This window comes from Typopeltis vanoorti, chromosome 11 (assembly GCF_054136105.1).
Source record: "Typopeltis vanoorti isolate ZY-2024b chromosome 11, IOZ_Tvanoo_1.0, whole genome shotgun sequence".
NCBI classification, from domain to species: Eukaryota; Metazoa; Arthropoda; class Arachnida; order Uropygi; family Thelyphonidae; genus Typopeltis; species Typopeltis vanoorti.
This window is the reverse complement of record NC_143559.1, coordinates 51,400,655-51,418,722: the sequence shown is the minus strand read 5'-3', so window position 1 is coordinate 51,418,722 and position 18,068 is coordinate 51,400,655. Positions and strand designations below refer to the sequence as shown.

At 36.0% G+C, this 18,068-nt stretch overlaps 1 protein-coding gene across 1 annotated transcript in view; it reads left to right on the top strand.

Moving 5' to 3' along the window:
• The window catches only part of Pez (protein tyrosine phosphatase non-receptor pez), a 350,703-nt gene that overhangs the window by 10,096 nt on the left and 322,539 nt on the right, over window positions 1-18,068 (top strand). The window contains exon 2 of the mRNA XM_090400358.1: window positions 13,252-13,489. Coding sequence (XP_090256484.1) covers window positions 13,316-13,489 — 174 coding nt within the window. The 5' untranslated portion in view covers window positions 13,252-13,315. The remainder of the gene's footprint in view (window positions 1-13,251; window positions 13,490-18,068) is intronic.

Below are 18,068 nucleotides of genomic sequence, written 5' to 3'. Positions count from 1 at the left end.
TTTAAAAACTCCAGATTTTGACACTGACCATGAACTGCTTGCAGCAAAAATTAAACTAAAATTCAAGTATCGTAAATCACGAACTCTTATCAACCTGTCAAAACTGAAAGAGAAATCTATGCAAGATAACTATCAGGCACTAATAGGAAATGAGTTTAGAAGATTATCCTATGACAATATAGAAGATACATGGAATCAAGGTAAAAAAATTATTACAAGTACTGCAAGAAACATACTTGGTACAACATCAAGACCAAATCATGAATGGATAACCCCTGAAATTCTGAATACTTTAGAAGAAAAAAGAGCAGCAAAGCATATATTAATTAAATATAAAAAATACAGAAGAAAATAAACAACATTATATGAATCTCAAAAACAAAATTGATAAAATGCAACCAGATATTTTTGGCTTATCTGCCAAAAATATCTGGTTGGAGGAAAAAGCAAAACTCTGTGAAGAAGCTAATAAAAGAAATGATAATAAAATGGTATACAAAATTATCAAAGAATTAACTAAGATCTATAAAGATATAAACCATTACCAATGAAAGATAAAAACAATCTAGAAACTGGGTCAATACAAAATATTAAAAATAATTTGGAAGGACTACTATCAAACATTATTTCAAAAAGAACAAGAGGAGGAAAGTATAACAGAAAAGATGATATGTGAAAAGGCACCACCTAACCCCAGCAGAAATTATAAATGCAATAAACCAAATGAAACTTTCAAAAGCTACGGGTAAAGATGAAATATCTATAGAAATATGGTGACAAGGAAGCCATTAATTTTTTAATGAATTTATTTAATCAAATTCTTTATACTAGAGTAATTCCAACTGACTGGAAAACAGGAATTATTATACCAATTCACAAAAAAGGAGACAAAAGAATATGTGAAAATTATAGACCCATAACGCTCGTAGTTATAAACTATTATAAAGTCATAGTTATAAACTATTCATTCGACTTATACAAAAGAGAACACAGGTGCTTACATTAAAAATCATAGAGGAAAACCAAACAGGATTCAGGCCACTTAGATCCACTATAGACCATATCTTCACCATTAATAATATAGCAGAAAAATATTGGGAATACAACCTGCCCATATGCTGTTGTTTTATAGATTTTAAGCAAGCCTTTGATTCAGTTAATAGAAACAAATTGATCACTATCCTAAAAAAACGTAAAAATGGATTCTGATATTTTAACATTTATTACAAATGGAGACACCAAAGCTTTTGTTAAAACGAAACATTAAAACCGCAGATTTCAGAGTCGAGAAAGTGTAATGCAAGGTTGCCTTCTCTCACCTCAACTCTTTATCATCTTCCTAGAAGTCTGTAAAGCCATAGCTGATGAACCAGATGTAAAAATCAATGGTACCAACATTAATCACATAAAATACATGGATGATATCATTATTTTAGCAGATTCTAAACCACAGCTAGAAAAAATTATTAATATTTTAAATGACTCTTGTAGAACTTAGGATATGAAAATAAATCTTCATAAAACAAAGATAATGAAGATAGGTAGAGAAGAAGAAAATAAAATAATTCTATAAATCTCGAAAATCACCTGCTGGAACAAGTTAATAAATATGTTTATCTTGGCAGTCTTATATCTAGTAACCTCAACAATATGGAAACAGTAAAACACAGGCTAAACCTAGGTTGGACCAACATGAATAAACTAAACAAAATATGGAAAAATAAAAAAATCCCAACGAGTCTAAAATTAAAATTATATAAAACAATTATTATCCCAATGACTACTTATACTTCAGAAGCCTGGAGATTAACTCAACAACCGATCAAGAAACTTCAAGCATTTGAAATGAAATGCCTTAGAAAAATTAATAACACCCACTGGATGCAACACAAGACTAATGATCAAGTCAGAACAGATTTAAACTTCCCAGATAATATAATAGACACAATCAATAAGCATCAACTGAGATGGTTTGGTCATATTCAGAGAATGGTCCCTAGACTCTGAATGGATATATAGGAAGAAAAAAACCTAGAGGCATGCCAAGAAGTACTTGGATAAAGTTGCTGAAAGAATATTCCCATCTACCCAGCTATAGAGTCATGATTGAGATGGCTAAAGATCGTGATAAGTGGAAAACCTTTCTTCTTAGTGGACTAAACCCATTATCAAGCAGATGAGATGATGAGTATTCCTATGATTTCTTGATTATTTCTTAAAGTAAGCAAATCAGATCATCAGTGATTCCTTTTACATTACATTACTCTTTCCTGCACTACTAGAAGAAGAAGAAAGGAGTTGGTTGGGCTGGGAGAAGTTGTACGTCTTCAGCATGTTATTGGCCTTGACGTGATTATTAAATTTGAAAATAGTGAGTTACGAAATTAAGTGATGATTTCCAACTTTTTAACAAGGTAGTTGCCAGCATAACAGTGAGCAGCTAATCTTTACATATGCCTATTGTGAAGTTTTGGTATATCTTATGTTTAACCAGGCTTGGTATCTTTTTTTTTAGATTAGAACATATAATTATTCTTTGTGTTTTGTTTGAGAGATTTGAGTTGGAATACAAAAACTGGATTGATAAGAATAAGAATTGTTGCAGAGAGCAACATGAATATGATAAAAAGCAGTGTTATTTACGTAGCAGTTATATTATAAAATATAATAATATTTTATAATAGATCTAAAGGTTGCACTCCTCGGGAAAAACAGTATGGAAAAGCCTATTCCAAAGAACAGTTTTTGTGTTTAGAGGAAAGTGTAATGGCAGTGGCTAGGTTGGTGGAGCAACACCCATGAAATAGAAGGCATAATACGTAAACACATCTCCGAGAGTAATTGCTCATCTGTTAAATGAATATTGTTTACTTTATATATTGTTGATATTGGTAAAGATTTCTTTTCATTCAGTAAAATTGAACAGTGAACAACAACTAACATTAAAATTCTATGAAGATCATCTTCAAGAATACACACACACACACACACACAGGGGGGTACCTCAAAATAACCAGTATATGAACTTGGCACACATGCATTTTCCAACGGATGATGCTGCTGCTAAGCATCATGAATGTATAGTTTTCCACACCAGTCTGGCAGGTGGCATCCTGTGTGAACTGGTTTGTTGTTCTGGCTACTTTTTTGTTAGTGCTTAAAAACAAGTTGGGTGATGTTGTGATGGCTTACAACAAGGAACATAGAATTTGCATGAAATTTTGTTTTCTTTTGGGTAAAACTGCAGCTGAAACTATTGTGCTTCAACAAGCCTTTAAGAATGATGCTTTAGTAAAACGCAGGTCTAGAAATGGTTTTCCTCTTTCAAAAATGGGGACATGTCAGTTGAAGACCAACAATGATCTGGCCGACCTTTGACAAACAGAAATTATGTAAGCATTGAAAAAGGTTTACCAGGCAATCAATGAAGACTATTGAGCAAGTTTCTGAAGAGACAAATTTGTCATGGAGTTTGTGCCAGCGAATTTTAACAGAACATTTGCAAATGAAACGTGTGTTCGCTAAATTTGTGCCTCGTTTACCCACAGAGGATCCAAAAAAAAAATCATCACCCCATCTCTCTACATGTAACTTTTTTTATTTCCCATGGATAAAGAAAATCATGAAGGGCAACAATTTGTTGATGTGGACGAAGTAAAAGAAAAGTTGCTGGAGGCCGTAAACAGTATTCCAGTTGAACAGTTCCAGAACCAGTAGAGGAAAAAGCGTTGGGACAAGTGCGTTGACTTACATGGAAAGTACTTTGAAGGAGACTAAAATATGGTATTATAAACTTTAATAAAATTTATATATAAAATAAGTGGAAAAAGAAGAATCGGAAGACCAAGAAAGAGATGGCATGAGACCAGAACAAGCCACCTGGCCTAAAATCCATGTTAAAAAGAAGAAGAAAATTTATTTAAAAAAATAATTTAGTTATTTTTGGGTATCCCCTTGTATATAAGCATGCTACATTAAAGCAACTACTGCCATATTGTTCTCAGCTATATGTCTAAAATTAACCTGTCTATCTTGACCTTTTGTAGTAAAAAAAAATTAATAAATAACCAGTAATTAATTCATCAGCCAATCCAAAAAATTTGTTTTTGATATCCAGTTGTTAAACCCTACATTTTATTCTCACTACTATATATCAATGTATTCAATCAGTGTTAATAAACATTGTATTACCCTCAAATACTTAAAAAAAAAAAAAAAAAAAAAAAAAAAAAAAGAGGGTGGCATCAAACCTTGAACACTTTCCTCTGCCTTTTAAGCAATCATGTTGGAGGCTTAATGGATATTTTTACAACACTTAAAAAGAATTAAAATACACTTTAATGCTTCCTATATTTCGTCCTAGTCACTAGGACATCTACGGGGATTACAAACAAATTAATGTAACATATGCACAAATAACAAACAATACTAAGCCCAACCACGTGGGTGACACTAAAGTCCTATCTAGGTAGAGCGCCCTCTAAGGGCAGTAGTCGGTGGCCTGGAATGTAAGGTGGGAACTCTGGTGATGAGTGTTTCCCAAATCTTCGGAAGCTTAATGCACCCATATTTATTGAGATTTGGTTGGTTTTTGAGAGCTGCTGCTGCTTCTAAGAAAAGTCTCTCTTTCTTGAATTTGCTGTGGTGGAGCATGATGGTTTTCTTCCATGATACTCTGTGGGTGATGTTCAAAACATGGTCAGCCAAGCCTGAATGGCCATAGTTGTGTTTGAAGATGTAAGACTTGTGTTCCTCTAGACGGATGGATGCTGATCTGCCTGTCTGTCCAAAGTACGCCAGCTTACAGGAACAGGGTACTTTGTAAACTCCAGGCAGAGAGAGAGGAGGGAGCTGATCTTTCGTAGAACGGATAAGGGTAGCCAGTTTGCGGTGGGGCTTGTATGCTGTGTGTAGATTGTATTGTTTTAGTATCTTGGCTATTTTTTCAGATGTGCCACGGATGTAGGGTATGGTGATGGCATTTTTAAAATCTTGTTGACGAGAAGGAAGGGGAATGGGGGAGGAGTTGATTATTTTTTTGATACTGTGATCGCTGTAGCCATTGGAGAGGAAAGTGCTGTGTATGTGGTTAAGCTCATTAGTGAGGGCGGTTCCACTGGAACAAAGAATGTGGGCTCTCTTGGTAAGAGTTTTAATAATGCCATATTGTTGAGAGGGGTGGTGGTGGGAGAGTTTGTGAATGTATCTGCCTGTGTGTGTGGGTTTTCTGTATACGGTGAAGGTAAGTGTATCATTAGGCAGGCGTGTGACTAAGGTGTCTAGGAAGGGTAAACAATTGTTCTTTTCCTTTTCCACAGTGAACTGGATTCTTGGATGTAGACTATTGAGATGACTGAGGAAGGAGTCTAACGTGTCTGGGCCATGAGGCCAAATAGAGAACACATCATCTACATATCTTAGCCAGATAGAAGGTTTGAGTGGGGCTGAGTCTATGACTCGTTTTTCGAAATCTTCCATATAGAAATTGGCAAGGGGGGGGTGAGAGGGGGGAACCCATGGCAGTTCCTTCTATCTGCTTGTAGATTTTGTTGTTCCAAGAGAAATATCCAGAGTTAATGGCAAAGGAAAAGAGATCTAAGATGTCAGAGGGAAAAACCTTTTCTAAGAGAGATAAGGTGTCAATTAAGGGAATATTGGTAAACAAAGAGGAGATATCAAAGCTTACCAATATGTCTGTCTTCTTCAAGGTTAAATTTTCTGTGAGGGCTTTAAAGTGGGTCGAGTTTTTTATATAGGAAGGGGACCTTCCGGTGAGGGGGATCAGAGAGTTGGCCAGCTGTTTAGATAGTCTATAGCAAGGTGCATTGGTAGCATCTACTATAGGCCTGAGTGGGGAGTTGGGCAGCTAAACAGCTGGCCAACTCTCTGATCCCCCTCACCGGAAGGTCCCCTTCCTATATAAAAAACTCGACCCACTTTAAAGCCCTCACAGAAAATTTAACCTTGAAGAAGACAGACATATTGGTAAGCTTTGATATCTCCTCTTTGTTTACCAATATTCCCTTAATTGACACCTTATCTCTCTTAGAAAAGGTTTTTCCCTCTGACATCTTAGATCTCTTTTCCTTTGCCATTAACTCTGGATATTTCTCTTGGAACAACAAAATCTACAAGCAGATAGAAGGAACTGCCATGGGTTCCCCCCCTTTCCAATTTCTATATGGAAGATTTCGAAAAACGAGCCATAGACTCAGCCCCACTCAAACCTTCTATCTGGCTAAGATATGTAGATGATGTGTTCTCTATTTGGCCTCATGGCCCAGACACGTTAGACTCCTTCCTCAGTCATCTCAATAGTCTACATCCAAGAATCCAGTTCACTGTGGAAAAGGAAAAGAACAATTGTTTACCCTTCCTAGACACCTTAGTCACACGCCTGCCTAATGATACACTTACCTTCACCGTATACAGAAAACCCACACACACAGGCAGATACATTCACAAACTCTCCCACCACCACCCCTCTCAACAATATGGTATTATTAAAACTCTTACCAAGAGAGCCCACATTCTTTGTTCCAGTGGAACCGCCCTCACTAATGAGCTTAACCACATACACAGCACTTTCCTCTCCAATGGCTACAGCGATCACAGTATCAAAAAAATAATCAACTCCTCCCCCATTCCCCTTCCTTCTCGTCAACAAGATTTTAAAAATGCCATCACCATACCCCACATCCGTGGCACATCTGAAAAAATAGCCAAGATACTAAAACAATACAATCTACACACAGCATACAAGCCCCACCGCAAACTGGCTACCCTTATCCGTTCTACGAAAGATCAGCTCCCTCCTCTCTCTCTGCCTGGAGTTTACAAAGTACCCTGTTCCTGTAAGCTGGCGTACTTTGGACAGACAGGCAGATCAGCATCCATCCGTCTAGAGGAACACAAGTCTTACATCTTCAAACACAACTGTGGCCATTCAGGCTTGGCTGACCATGTTTTGGACACCACCCACAGAGTATCATGGAAGAAAACCATCATGCTCCACCACAGCAAATTCAAGAAAGAGAGACTTTTCTTATAAGCAGCAGCAGCTCTCAAAAACCAACCAAATCTCAATAAATATGGATGCATTAAGCTTCCGAAGATTTGGGAAACACTCATCACCAGAGTTCCCACCTTACATTCCAGGCCACCGACTACTGCCCTTAGAGGGCGCTCTACCTAGATAGGACTTTAGTGTCACCCACGTGGTTGGGCTTAGTATTGTTTGTTATTTGTGCATATGTTACATTAATTTGTTTGTAATCCCCGTAGATGTCCTAGTGACTAGGACGAAATATAGGAAGCATTAAAGTGTATTTTAATTCTTTTTAAGTGTTGTAAAAATATCCATTAAGCCTCCAACATGATGTCCTCACAGCACTTAAGCCTCTACACACGTAGCCTTTTAAGCAAGCAATACAATTTGTGATAGAAATTAAAAAAAAAAATTTTTTTTTTCAATTCCTTACCATTCTTGAACTTGTAACTTATCATTATTTTTATTAGTACTCCATGTAGTCAAAAGACTCATCTCAGGAGGCCCCCTCTATCCATTAACACTTAAACTTATTCACTGTTGGGGTGCTCATAACCATCTCTGTTAATCCATTCACCACTCTCCACGTAAAGAACCTAGTCTGCACACTCTTAGGCAACTTCCAAGTGTGACCCCTTGTTTCCTCTTATTCCCCATGTATCAAAAAAATTCTTTTATGTTATTCTTATAGAATCCCTTTAGTAAGTTATAAGTTTCTATCATTAAAACAACTAACTTTTCATACTGTTGTCAGCTATATATCTTAAATTAACTTGACTGTCCTGACCTCTTTTAGGAGGGAAAAAAAAATTCCTTCTGTCAGCCTCTCTCATTTAGCTTACATCAAACCTATGCATACTGGTTAATTTGTACACAGCGACTGCAGTAACAATTTGCTCCAATGAAAATTATCTCAAAAAAGAATCTGTCCACTGTGGTTCTTACATAACATACTGTAAAGTTCTGAATTAAACAAAAATTAAATTAATTTACGTTTCCTTCAGACTTAACATGGGCTTGCAATTTTGAATCAATTATTGATATATCAGAATATGCTGAACTCTTGTAAATTTCACTAGAATATTGCTAAGCTGAGAATCCTTCATTTAATATGTATTATTATAAAGTATTATGAATTGCTGAACTGCTTAAGTGTAATTACTTATAAATTGCTGGAAGAAAGATAATCTGATTAAATAAAAATGGCCAGAATTGAAACACGTGCAACAAAGTGTACAGGTGCACCTTTTCGTAAGCAAATAAGTTCTCTCCCCCCCCCACGCATACGTGCCACACACGGAATTCCTAGAATTCCGTGTGTGGCGCTCAGTACTGGGTGACGTATAGTGACGCGGAGAAAAATGGGAGGAGTAATCGATGACGTTGAGTGAACGTGTGGCGTGCAATTTAAAAAGTTGGGCAGTGCCAGAAAAAAGTTCCTTTAGGCCGAGTTTTACTCTTACTCTTGTGTGGAGTTACGCTCCGGGTTGCTTGCGGTTTTGCTGATGTATGTGGAGCCTCCTCGTGGAATCCCCTCGTTCCCTGCAGATTCGAGACAATGACGGAGGAACTTTCCCGTGGATTTCCCAACAATTTAATGGTCGGCGACCAGCCCAGCAGAAGGTATTCACCGATGCTTACGGAGATATCGTTGCGATGTTGAATGAGTTCACCAGAGAACAACATCTACCTATTTTCGGTGGCAGAAGTAAGTGCAGATTGAACCCTTGAAGAATGCCTCAGAAAAGCAGAAGGAACGTGGAGTCGAAAGTAATTGTCCAGACGAGATATGTAAAGTGGCCAGATAGTTCCCCAGCAATTGGTAACATACAGTCTATGTTCTTTGTGTGTATATGTGTATTAGAAGGATATCTGTAATATTTAGGAAGGACTCTAGAGAATGTTTCTTTTAATGATAGAGTAATAATGAGAATTTTGAGTATTTTGTTAAGTAAATTATATGAGAGCATGTGGAGCCTAGGAATTGTCTTTTAATGATAGAGAATGTTATGAGGATTTTATGAGAAGAATTTGTATAAGAGCACATGAAGCTAGTTTAGTGATTCAGTTAATAATTGTCCTTAATATTGATGAATAAGTGTGATTTTTCAAGTATAAATTGTAAGCCTTAATTGAAGTTCTGTGTCATGCATGCTAAGATAGATATAGAGAATCTAAGTAATTAGTGCTCATTCATTAGCAACTGCAGATTACTCATTAAAAGTGAATTCATAGTGTGTACAATGTTTCAATTGAATTAAATGTTTTGTTTAACTGGTGACTTGCCTGATTTTCTTTTCTATTGCACTTGCTCATAAATTACGGACCACAGCGGGAGATTAATTTATAGAGGCTACGACTGCAAACGTAACTCTTAGTAAGATAAGATTGTATGCTAAACTGTGTTCTGGTTCCTTGATTCTACACTATCTGTTAATCTAGGATTCGGGGTGGTGCAGTGAAAAATAAATTTTCCCTGAATCTGAAAAAGGAATTAGACACAGAGGAGACAAAGGAATAGGCATCTGCCATTAGTAATTCCTTTGTCCCACAAACCTCTAGCATCGTTCTTATAAGTAAAGATCGGCCAAGAGAGATATTGAAGTTAAGAGAATTAAGGTTTTTAAGGAGATAAAGTTTAAGTATAGAGAGATAAGCATAAATAAGATTAAAAAGAAAATAAAAGAGAATATTGAATATAAAGATTATACAATATACAAATAGATTTTTACAATACTCAATAGAAAGATAACACACCAAAATAATGATTTCAGCAAAGCTGCATCTATCCCTTATATTAAAGGACTGTATGAATAAATAAGTAGAAATTTAGCAGTAGTATATCAACACTATCTTTAAACCTCCTGTTAAGCTAAAACATTTATTCAGCACATCCAAGGACCCTCCTCTCTACCTTTCACCTCCAGGAGTATACCAGATTATATATGTGTGTGTGTAACCTTCTGTATTGGTGAAACTGAACACATAGATATCAGAAAAGAACACAAAAATCATATCTACCTTATCCACCATGGAAATACAGGCCTTTCCAATTATGCTCTGGAAATTTCCATAGGATTAATTGGAAAGTTACACAACTCTTGCATCAAGCATGAACTTGGTTCAAAAGAAAATTTAAGAGACCTGTGAGATTTTCATAAAACAACCAAATTTAAACCAAAATTTCCAAGTTTTTGTCAACACATATAACCCTGACAATAGTGTGCATCCTCATATTGTCTATTGTACCAAACTGCAATCTACAAACACAATAATGAAAATCACAACAACTGGCAGCTACTTTGAAAGAAGTAACTGATAAAGAAAAATCAACAGAAGAGCCAAATCCCTCTCCCCCCTCCATTATTATTATTATTAAGGATCAATGATTGAATACATTAAAGTAGCACAGCTAACTGTTGGTTTTAATAACTGGTTGGCAAAAATAAATTTCTTGATTGACTTTACTTTTATTTTATTATTTTTTATCTATTTATATATATATATATATATATTACTACAAGAGGTCTGGATAGGCAGGCTAATTTTTGACATTATGTAGCTTACAATAGTATATAATGCTTTAATGTACTGTATATCATCAACAGCTTTCTTCAGTTTAATGCTGGATGAATTACTATTCTTTTTCCATTTTGGCTGATCTTGTACATCTCTCCATCATAAATGTCATAACATCTTGTTTTCTCATCATCTTATCTTATCTTACCACTGGTCTACCTGATTTCTGATAACCAGTTTTTGGTGTCTACTCTATTGTTTTCTTTGTTCTGTCTACTGTTCAACATTCTCATCATATGTCCTGCCCAGTGCCATTTGTTGCCTTTTATTGCTAACACAATGTTCATTACCTTTGCTTCCTTATCCAGTTATTATTTCTTTTCTCTAACCAGGTTATTCCTGAAATGGCTCTTACCAAGTTTCTTTGTATTATTTTCAGTTTCGCTAGATGTTTTTAGTCAGACTCCAGGCACCATAGGTCATTGTTGAGAGTACACACTGGTTGTAGATTTTTCTTTTTAGGCATTTTGGTAAATTGCTTTTAAATATCTCTATAATGATTTAAAACTTTCCATCCTGCTGTTGGTTTAGCTGAAATTTCATTATCAAGTTTATGGTTGTTTATAATGATTTGTTCTAGATATGTAATATGTATTCCTGAAGATGATCCTAATGTAAAGGTCAACTACAGGTCAACTACCAGTGGATTTGACTGCCATTTGAGATTATTATTATTACCCCAAGACCTCATGGAGTCAAAGACTCATCTGGGAGGTCCTTTTATCTCTCTCTCTCTCTCTCTCTCTCTCTCTCTCTCTCTCTCACACACACACACACACACACACACACACACACACACACACACACACACACACACAGCTCATCATACCGTGTCTTCTTAAACACACTCAAACTCCTTGCAGACACCACACTCTCAGGCAAGGCATTCCAGTCATTTACAACTCTGCACGAAAAAAACCTGATTCTCATTCCCCTAAGATAAAAACTTTTTTTTTTTAACCTCAAATAGTATTGAACCCATAAATTTAAAGTTTTGAATAGATGATTTTGCATAGAGTAATAGTATACACTTTTGATGAGTGTTGCTACAACATTTAAATAAGCTGGTGTTAGAGGTAGATGCACTTTTATTAAGTGTAAAGTTTGATAAGAGATGAATAGCACTCCTGAAGATTGGAGAAGGCAAACACCAAGATAGTCATTTAGAGAATTGCAGATAAATGAAAAGACATTACTAAGTAGGAATAAGGAGGTGATAATTCCTTTGTATCAGATGACATCTAAATTACTACATACAGATCTAGACCCTAAAATATTTCTATTAGATAAGGAAATGCTTGAGAAGGTCTTGTGTTGGGGACAAGTTAACCACACATCTAATATGATCGAGACCTGTATGTCTTATGTCATACAGATGAAGATGAAGGGAGTAGGTTGCAGAAGGAAGGAAGTAGGTGATAGGAGAACAAGGGAAGGGGGAGGGGTCATTTCTGGAAGCATAACAGTCCAGAGAGTAAAGGGTTAGGTGGTAAAAATAATACATAATTCCATTGCCTAATATGAATCCTGCTCATTAGATACCCCCTGAAGTAGCTTGGAATTGTACCATATTACAGTAGGCTATATAGATTATATCCCTCAATGCACTAATAGCAGGTTAGGTTTTCAACTTTCATGCATGAGATGTATCAGTTGAAAAGAGAGAAGGGGGGGGGGAGGGAGGGACAATGAACAGGAATTTTGATTATGTGAAGAGTAAGCAGAATTCTTTGCCATAGTAGCAATTCACCTATGCATGGTTTGATGACAGTTATTATTATTATACACAGGTATCTTCATGGAGTCAGAAGCCTCATTGTGGGAAATCTGTCATAACTCTCTTTAAACTCATTCATTGATGAAGCACTCATAACCACTTTGGCAACCCATTCACTACTCTCCGACCAAAAAATCTAGTCCTAACACCTTTGCTAATGACACTCTTACACAATTTACACTGGTGACTCTTGTTCTTTCCCTTCCTGCCATGTACTGAAAAAAGTCTTCAATGATAGTCCTCCTCGTTTTCTTCTCTCAGCTAGTTTTTGAAGTCTATAGACCATCAATCTATTCTCACGAAGAGCATTCCATAGACCTGCTACAATCTGTCACTCGCCTCTGGATCCTCTCCACCACTTCATCCCCACAGAATCTGGGTATCCAGATCTGTGTGCAGTAGTCCAGATGTTGCCTTATATATAGGGGGACAATAACTTGTCTATATCTTGCTTGTTAGTGTTCTTCAACAACTACTTGATGTGCTGTTTTGGTTACCTTCGTAATATGCCCTCTAAACTTCAACTCCCTATCCACAGTCAACCCCAAATCCATGGCCTTATCAGTTTCCTGCAGTTCAGTTCCATCAATATAGTTCACAGCTTGTGATCTCTTCCCAAAGTGCATCATCTTAACTTGGCCACATTAAAATGCTAGCCATTTACCTTTTGCATGTACTGCTAGTCTATTTAAGTCTTTCCACAGGCTATAGCATTATGTTGTATAAAATGCAAGGACCTCCTACAATGAGTCTTATTGTTCTATGGGGGTTCTGGAATAATATTATATAATAGGTTACTAATTTTTTAAAGTTTTTTTTTTAAATTAATTTTTTTTCTGTTTTACAGGAATGTGCTAAAATGATCATTTTGAGTGTCTATAGTGGTGCCTAAGATTTGGTAACTTTCTACCATGCCTTTTAAGCTAAAATTGAAAAGAAGCAAGCAGTACAATGTAGTCACAAAAAACCTGTTTGTAATCTCTGTAGAACTTCTAGACAATACTCCAGTTGAGTGTACACTGTCCTCTCAAAGTTTGGGGCAAGAATGTTTAAGCAATGTGTGCCAGAGGTTAGGACTACAGCAGGTATTGTTTCATTTGTTTCAGTATGTTTTATTTTACATAATTATTATTATTGTGTCCTGTAGAAAAATTGCCAAAAAAATTGTCTTAACATAACCATCTATAACAAATACCTTGTGGCTTGAGCTAATACAGAATACAGTTTTTTGTTGGGCAAGTACCAAATTTCTGTCATAAATTTAGTTTAATCCTTTATCCAAGTGTAAGCAAACAAAGTTTGTGCCTGAAGTATCTTCAGGACTGAGGCAACTTGTGGTAAAGGTGGACTAAGATCTCATCACTTGTCTTAGTATCTCCCATAATGCAAAGCACATCTCCTTTCAGACATGTATAATGCTATGCATTAAGGGAAGGGTCACTACCCAGACTGGTTTCGACCTTTATTGAGGTCTCGTCAATGGGAGCCAGACCCAGAGGTGATACTAAGGTGGAAGTAATGGAGAAATCATATTTACCTATACAAGTTGCCAAAAGGTGTCTCACCTTATTATTAAATTACTCTGGATTTAGAGAAAGATGTTGGAAGTTTTTTCCACTTGATTAGACTATAATAAATTTAGTTTAATCCTTTATCCAAGTGTAAGCAAACAAAGTTTGCACCTGAAGTATCTTCAGGACTGAGGCAACTCATTGTAAAGGTGGACTAAGCTCTTATCAAGTGATGAGAGCTACAGGATTAAACTAAATTTATTATAGTCTAACCAAGTGGAAAAAAAACTTCCAACAAATTTCTATCACTAACTCACTCATGACCATATGCAGGTCATACAGTAACCTAATAATGGGACACCATGAGAAAGTGATGATTGGGTAATTGGCAGAAACTCTGGTCAGTTGTCTACATTATTTGCAGGTTATGTGCAAGTCTCCTCTCAGTTATCTACAATAACTTTTGTAAATCAGCAATTATCTTAAAATATTCTGATGTTTACATCCTCTGTAAACATTAACAGATTTTGAAATAATCTCAGAAATAAGTGAGAGATAACTTAGGTAATCTAATAGTCAATAATGAATTACTTGTTATAAAGCATCTTTTGCTCAGTCATTTGCCCTTTTATTTGATTCCTGTTGGACTAGAGGAACCATCATAATAACTTTTTAACTGAAGATGAGTTAGCCAGTCTCGATATTGATATGAGAGATTTCTTCCTCCTACAAATAATCAAACTGGTTCTATGCATTCACAAGACCATTTTGACCATTTGCAAGAGGAAATTAGGCCATTTTACTACTGATGTAATGTAGATTATTAGGGATAATCTACATTACAACACACTGGTTAACAGGGATCGAAAAAAGATTATTATTATTATATCACATCTCCAGGGAGTCTAAAGACTCATCCGAGGGGGGGCATCAACTCTACGTCTCACTACTCCACCAACCTTCATCATCTAACACCAACGCCATCTACCGCTGTCTACCACCATTAGTGCTTTCACAGACAATTGCAAACATCCATGCCCACGGCGGGATTCGAACCCGCAGCCTTTTGGCTGCAGAGCAGATACGCTAACCACGCCAACCAGGCCGGCCGAGATGAAGAAAGAAGTACTTATTTTGAAATCAAGGTAGTCTTCATGACTCCAGAAGTCTTAATATAAATATCTACTATCTGGTGCAACAAATAACATTCCTAAAAATGTTTTCTATATTATGTTATTGCAGTCAGGTATCCTCGTTGATAATTTATATTAAACCTTCTTGAGTTAACTACATTACAGTTTGTTCATGTAATTCAAAGTCACTTTGAAAAAGCAGTACAGCATTTTCTACTTGTCATTGCTTGTTTGTGATGGTTATTTGCATGCATTTATTTTCTAGTCTCTTTCATGTTATGTCAGGGCCTGCAAGTTTACAATTGGCAGCTGTTGAAGAGTTACAAGGGTGGTCTGAAAAGTTCTCGGCCTCGACCATAGATGGCAACACTATCAGCAAGATTTTTTTTTTTCTTTCTAAGTTGGTATATCTGTCATAAGCATCCATGTGAGATTGTAAGTCATTTCTATCAAGTAGTTTGTTTTAGCTGTCTGAAGCAAAAGTGTTGTCTGTATCCCTTGAAATGGATAAAATTGAGTATCGTGTGGTTATAAAATTCTTTGTAAAAGGTTTAACACCAAAAGAAATTCATTCGAAGTTCATAAAAGTTTATGGGCATGCTTCTCCTTCATTTTCAACAATTAAGAAATGGGCTGCCAAGTTTAAACGTGGCCATACCAGCCTTGAAGATGATCTATGTGAAGGTAGTCCAAAAGTGTAACAACACCAGAAATCATTGACCAAGTACTCGATATGGTATTGGATAATTGGCAAGTCAAAGTGCATGAAATTGCTGACATGGGTGGCGTGCTTGCTCACAGCAGATCAAACATGCACTTGCATGAAAATCTCTGAACAGTGCTTGGAGCATTTTAACAAGAATAAAACTAATTTTGTGTGTCGATTTATTACTATGGATGAGACTTGGATTCACCATTACACACCAGAATCCAAACTGCAGTCAAAACAGTAGACAGAAGCCAGTTGTTCAGCACCAAAGAAGACCAAGTCGGTTCCAGCAGCAGGAAAGGTCATGGCATCGGTGTTTTGGGATGCTAAAAGGCATTTTATTTATTAATTATCTTGAAAAGGGTAAAACAATAACTGGGGAATATTATTCCAATGTTTTAACCAGACTAGCCAAAAAAATTCATGAGAAAAGTCCCGGTTTGCAGATGGAAAAAAATCATCTTTCATCAGGACAATGCACCTGCTGACACAGGTGTTTTGGCAATGGGAAAATTAAGGGATCTGCGCTATCGATTGTTGGAACATCCACCCTATTCTCCCAGATTTGGCTCTCTCTGATGTCTGTCTCTTTCCAAAACTAAAAATCTTCTTTTTCTTCAAATCCAGAGGTGATTGCAGCTGTAGAGGGGTATATTGCAGGTCTTACTGAGAACCACTACAAGGATGGGATAATGGTGCTGGAGCATTGCTGGAATAAATGTATTAGTCTTAAGGGATATTATGTTGAAAAATAAAAATAATTTTGAAATTATAAATTCATTTTTTCACTGTTAGGTCGAGAACTTTTCATACCAACCCTCGTAATGGAAATAATTTAGCTGTTGGGATATTGCTTAGCAAAGTTTCTCTCATGGCTCATAGGTGTTCTTACTGGCCACTCCCACTTGTTAAAACTTCTTGGCAAAATTAAAAAAAATCGTATTCTTACAACTTACAGGTATCGTGGTCAGTTTTTGACATTTTTATTTACTAATGTTCTATGAGTTGAAGCCTTTTAGTTGTCTCAAACATTTCCTCCAGATGTTGTAAGATTTTCAACTTTGTCATTCATTCAGGATGATTTATCTGTAAAAGCAATTTAGAAACAAATCAAATGTAGGGAGCCTCCCCCCCTCTCTCTTTTCCCTCCCCTCCTCTCCTTCCTTAGTAAATTACTTCCTTCAGCATCTAGATGATATTATTTGTCTCTACACAACCTCAGCCATCATTTTGTGTATCCTATGTGGAAAAGAATTCAAACATTTGAATTGTACTGTTGGTGAGTATTGCTGAGAATAAACTGGAGAGAAAGTAAAACTATTGAAGAAGTCTTGCATGAAATAAAAGAGAACAGTATCGAAGAAGACAATCGTAGAAAGATGAAATTCCTTTGACATATATGGAGATGTAACGAATGGATTTTAAATGTATTAAAAGGGAAAAGAAGAAGAAGATGACCGAAATGTGCATTCTTAGAGAGGAGGTGTTTAGATTAATCCAAAGAAGTTATAAACTGCTAAAGAGGAAAGCTGGAAATAGGATGACCTAGAGGAAAGAACTTTTCATAGCGACAAGGACTGTCCCTTAGAATGATGATGAAGATCTTAGCTATTTGGCCACATTTTGAAACTGCTCTCCCTTCATTCCTTATCAGAATCAACAGCCTATACCTTTGGATCTAATTCACCATGCAAAAAGAGAAAGAAAATTAGTATTCCTAGACATTTTCATCTCCTGCTCCATCTGTGCTGGCCTGGTTGGCCAAGTAGTTAGCATATCCACTGTCCAGCCAAGAGGCTGTGGGTTAGAATCCTGCCAAAGGCATGGATGTTTGTGATTCTCATACTGATCAATTACCATGTGTTCTGCTATGACCTGTGTCCTGGTACTTTTGATGTCTTTGCACCATAAAAATCAAATTTTTTTTTTTAAATCTCCATCTGTCATGATAATTTTAATACAGTAGTCCTTCAGTTTAATGGACAAATTGGGAGGAGGGTGTTTGCTATTGCCGAAGGTGCATTAAATCAAATGTATTTTAAAAACATTTATTAATAATGAACTTACAATGTAAAGGATGTGTTAAAATGTTATTATAATGTATAAGTATGAATAAAATATTATAATGTATATTGAGTAATATATACAGATCATTAAAACATCCTGTTAAAAGTATAAAAAATAAATTTGACAGGAATTGAACTTTATTTTAATTAAGCACGTCAAAAACTATATAATATAACTTATAGAGTGTTTCCACCACCTTTTAAAAAAAAAAAAAAAAAAAATTTTTTTTTTCTTTAAGCTCACA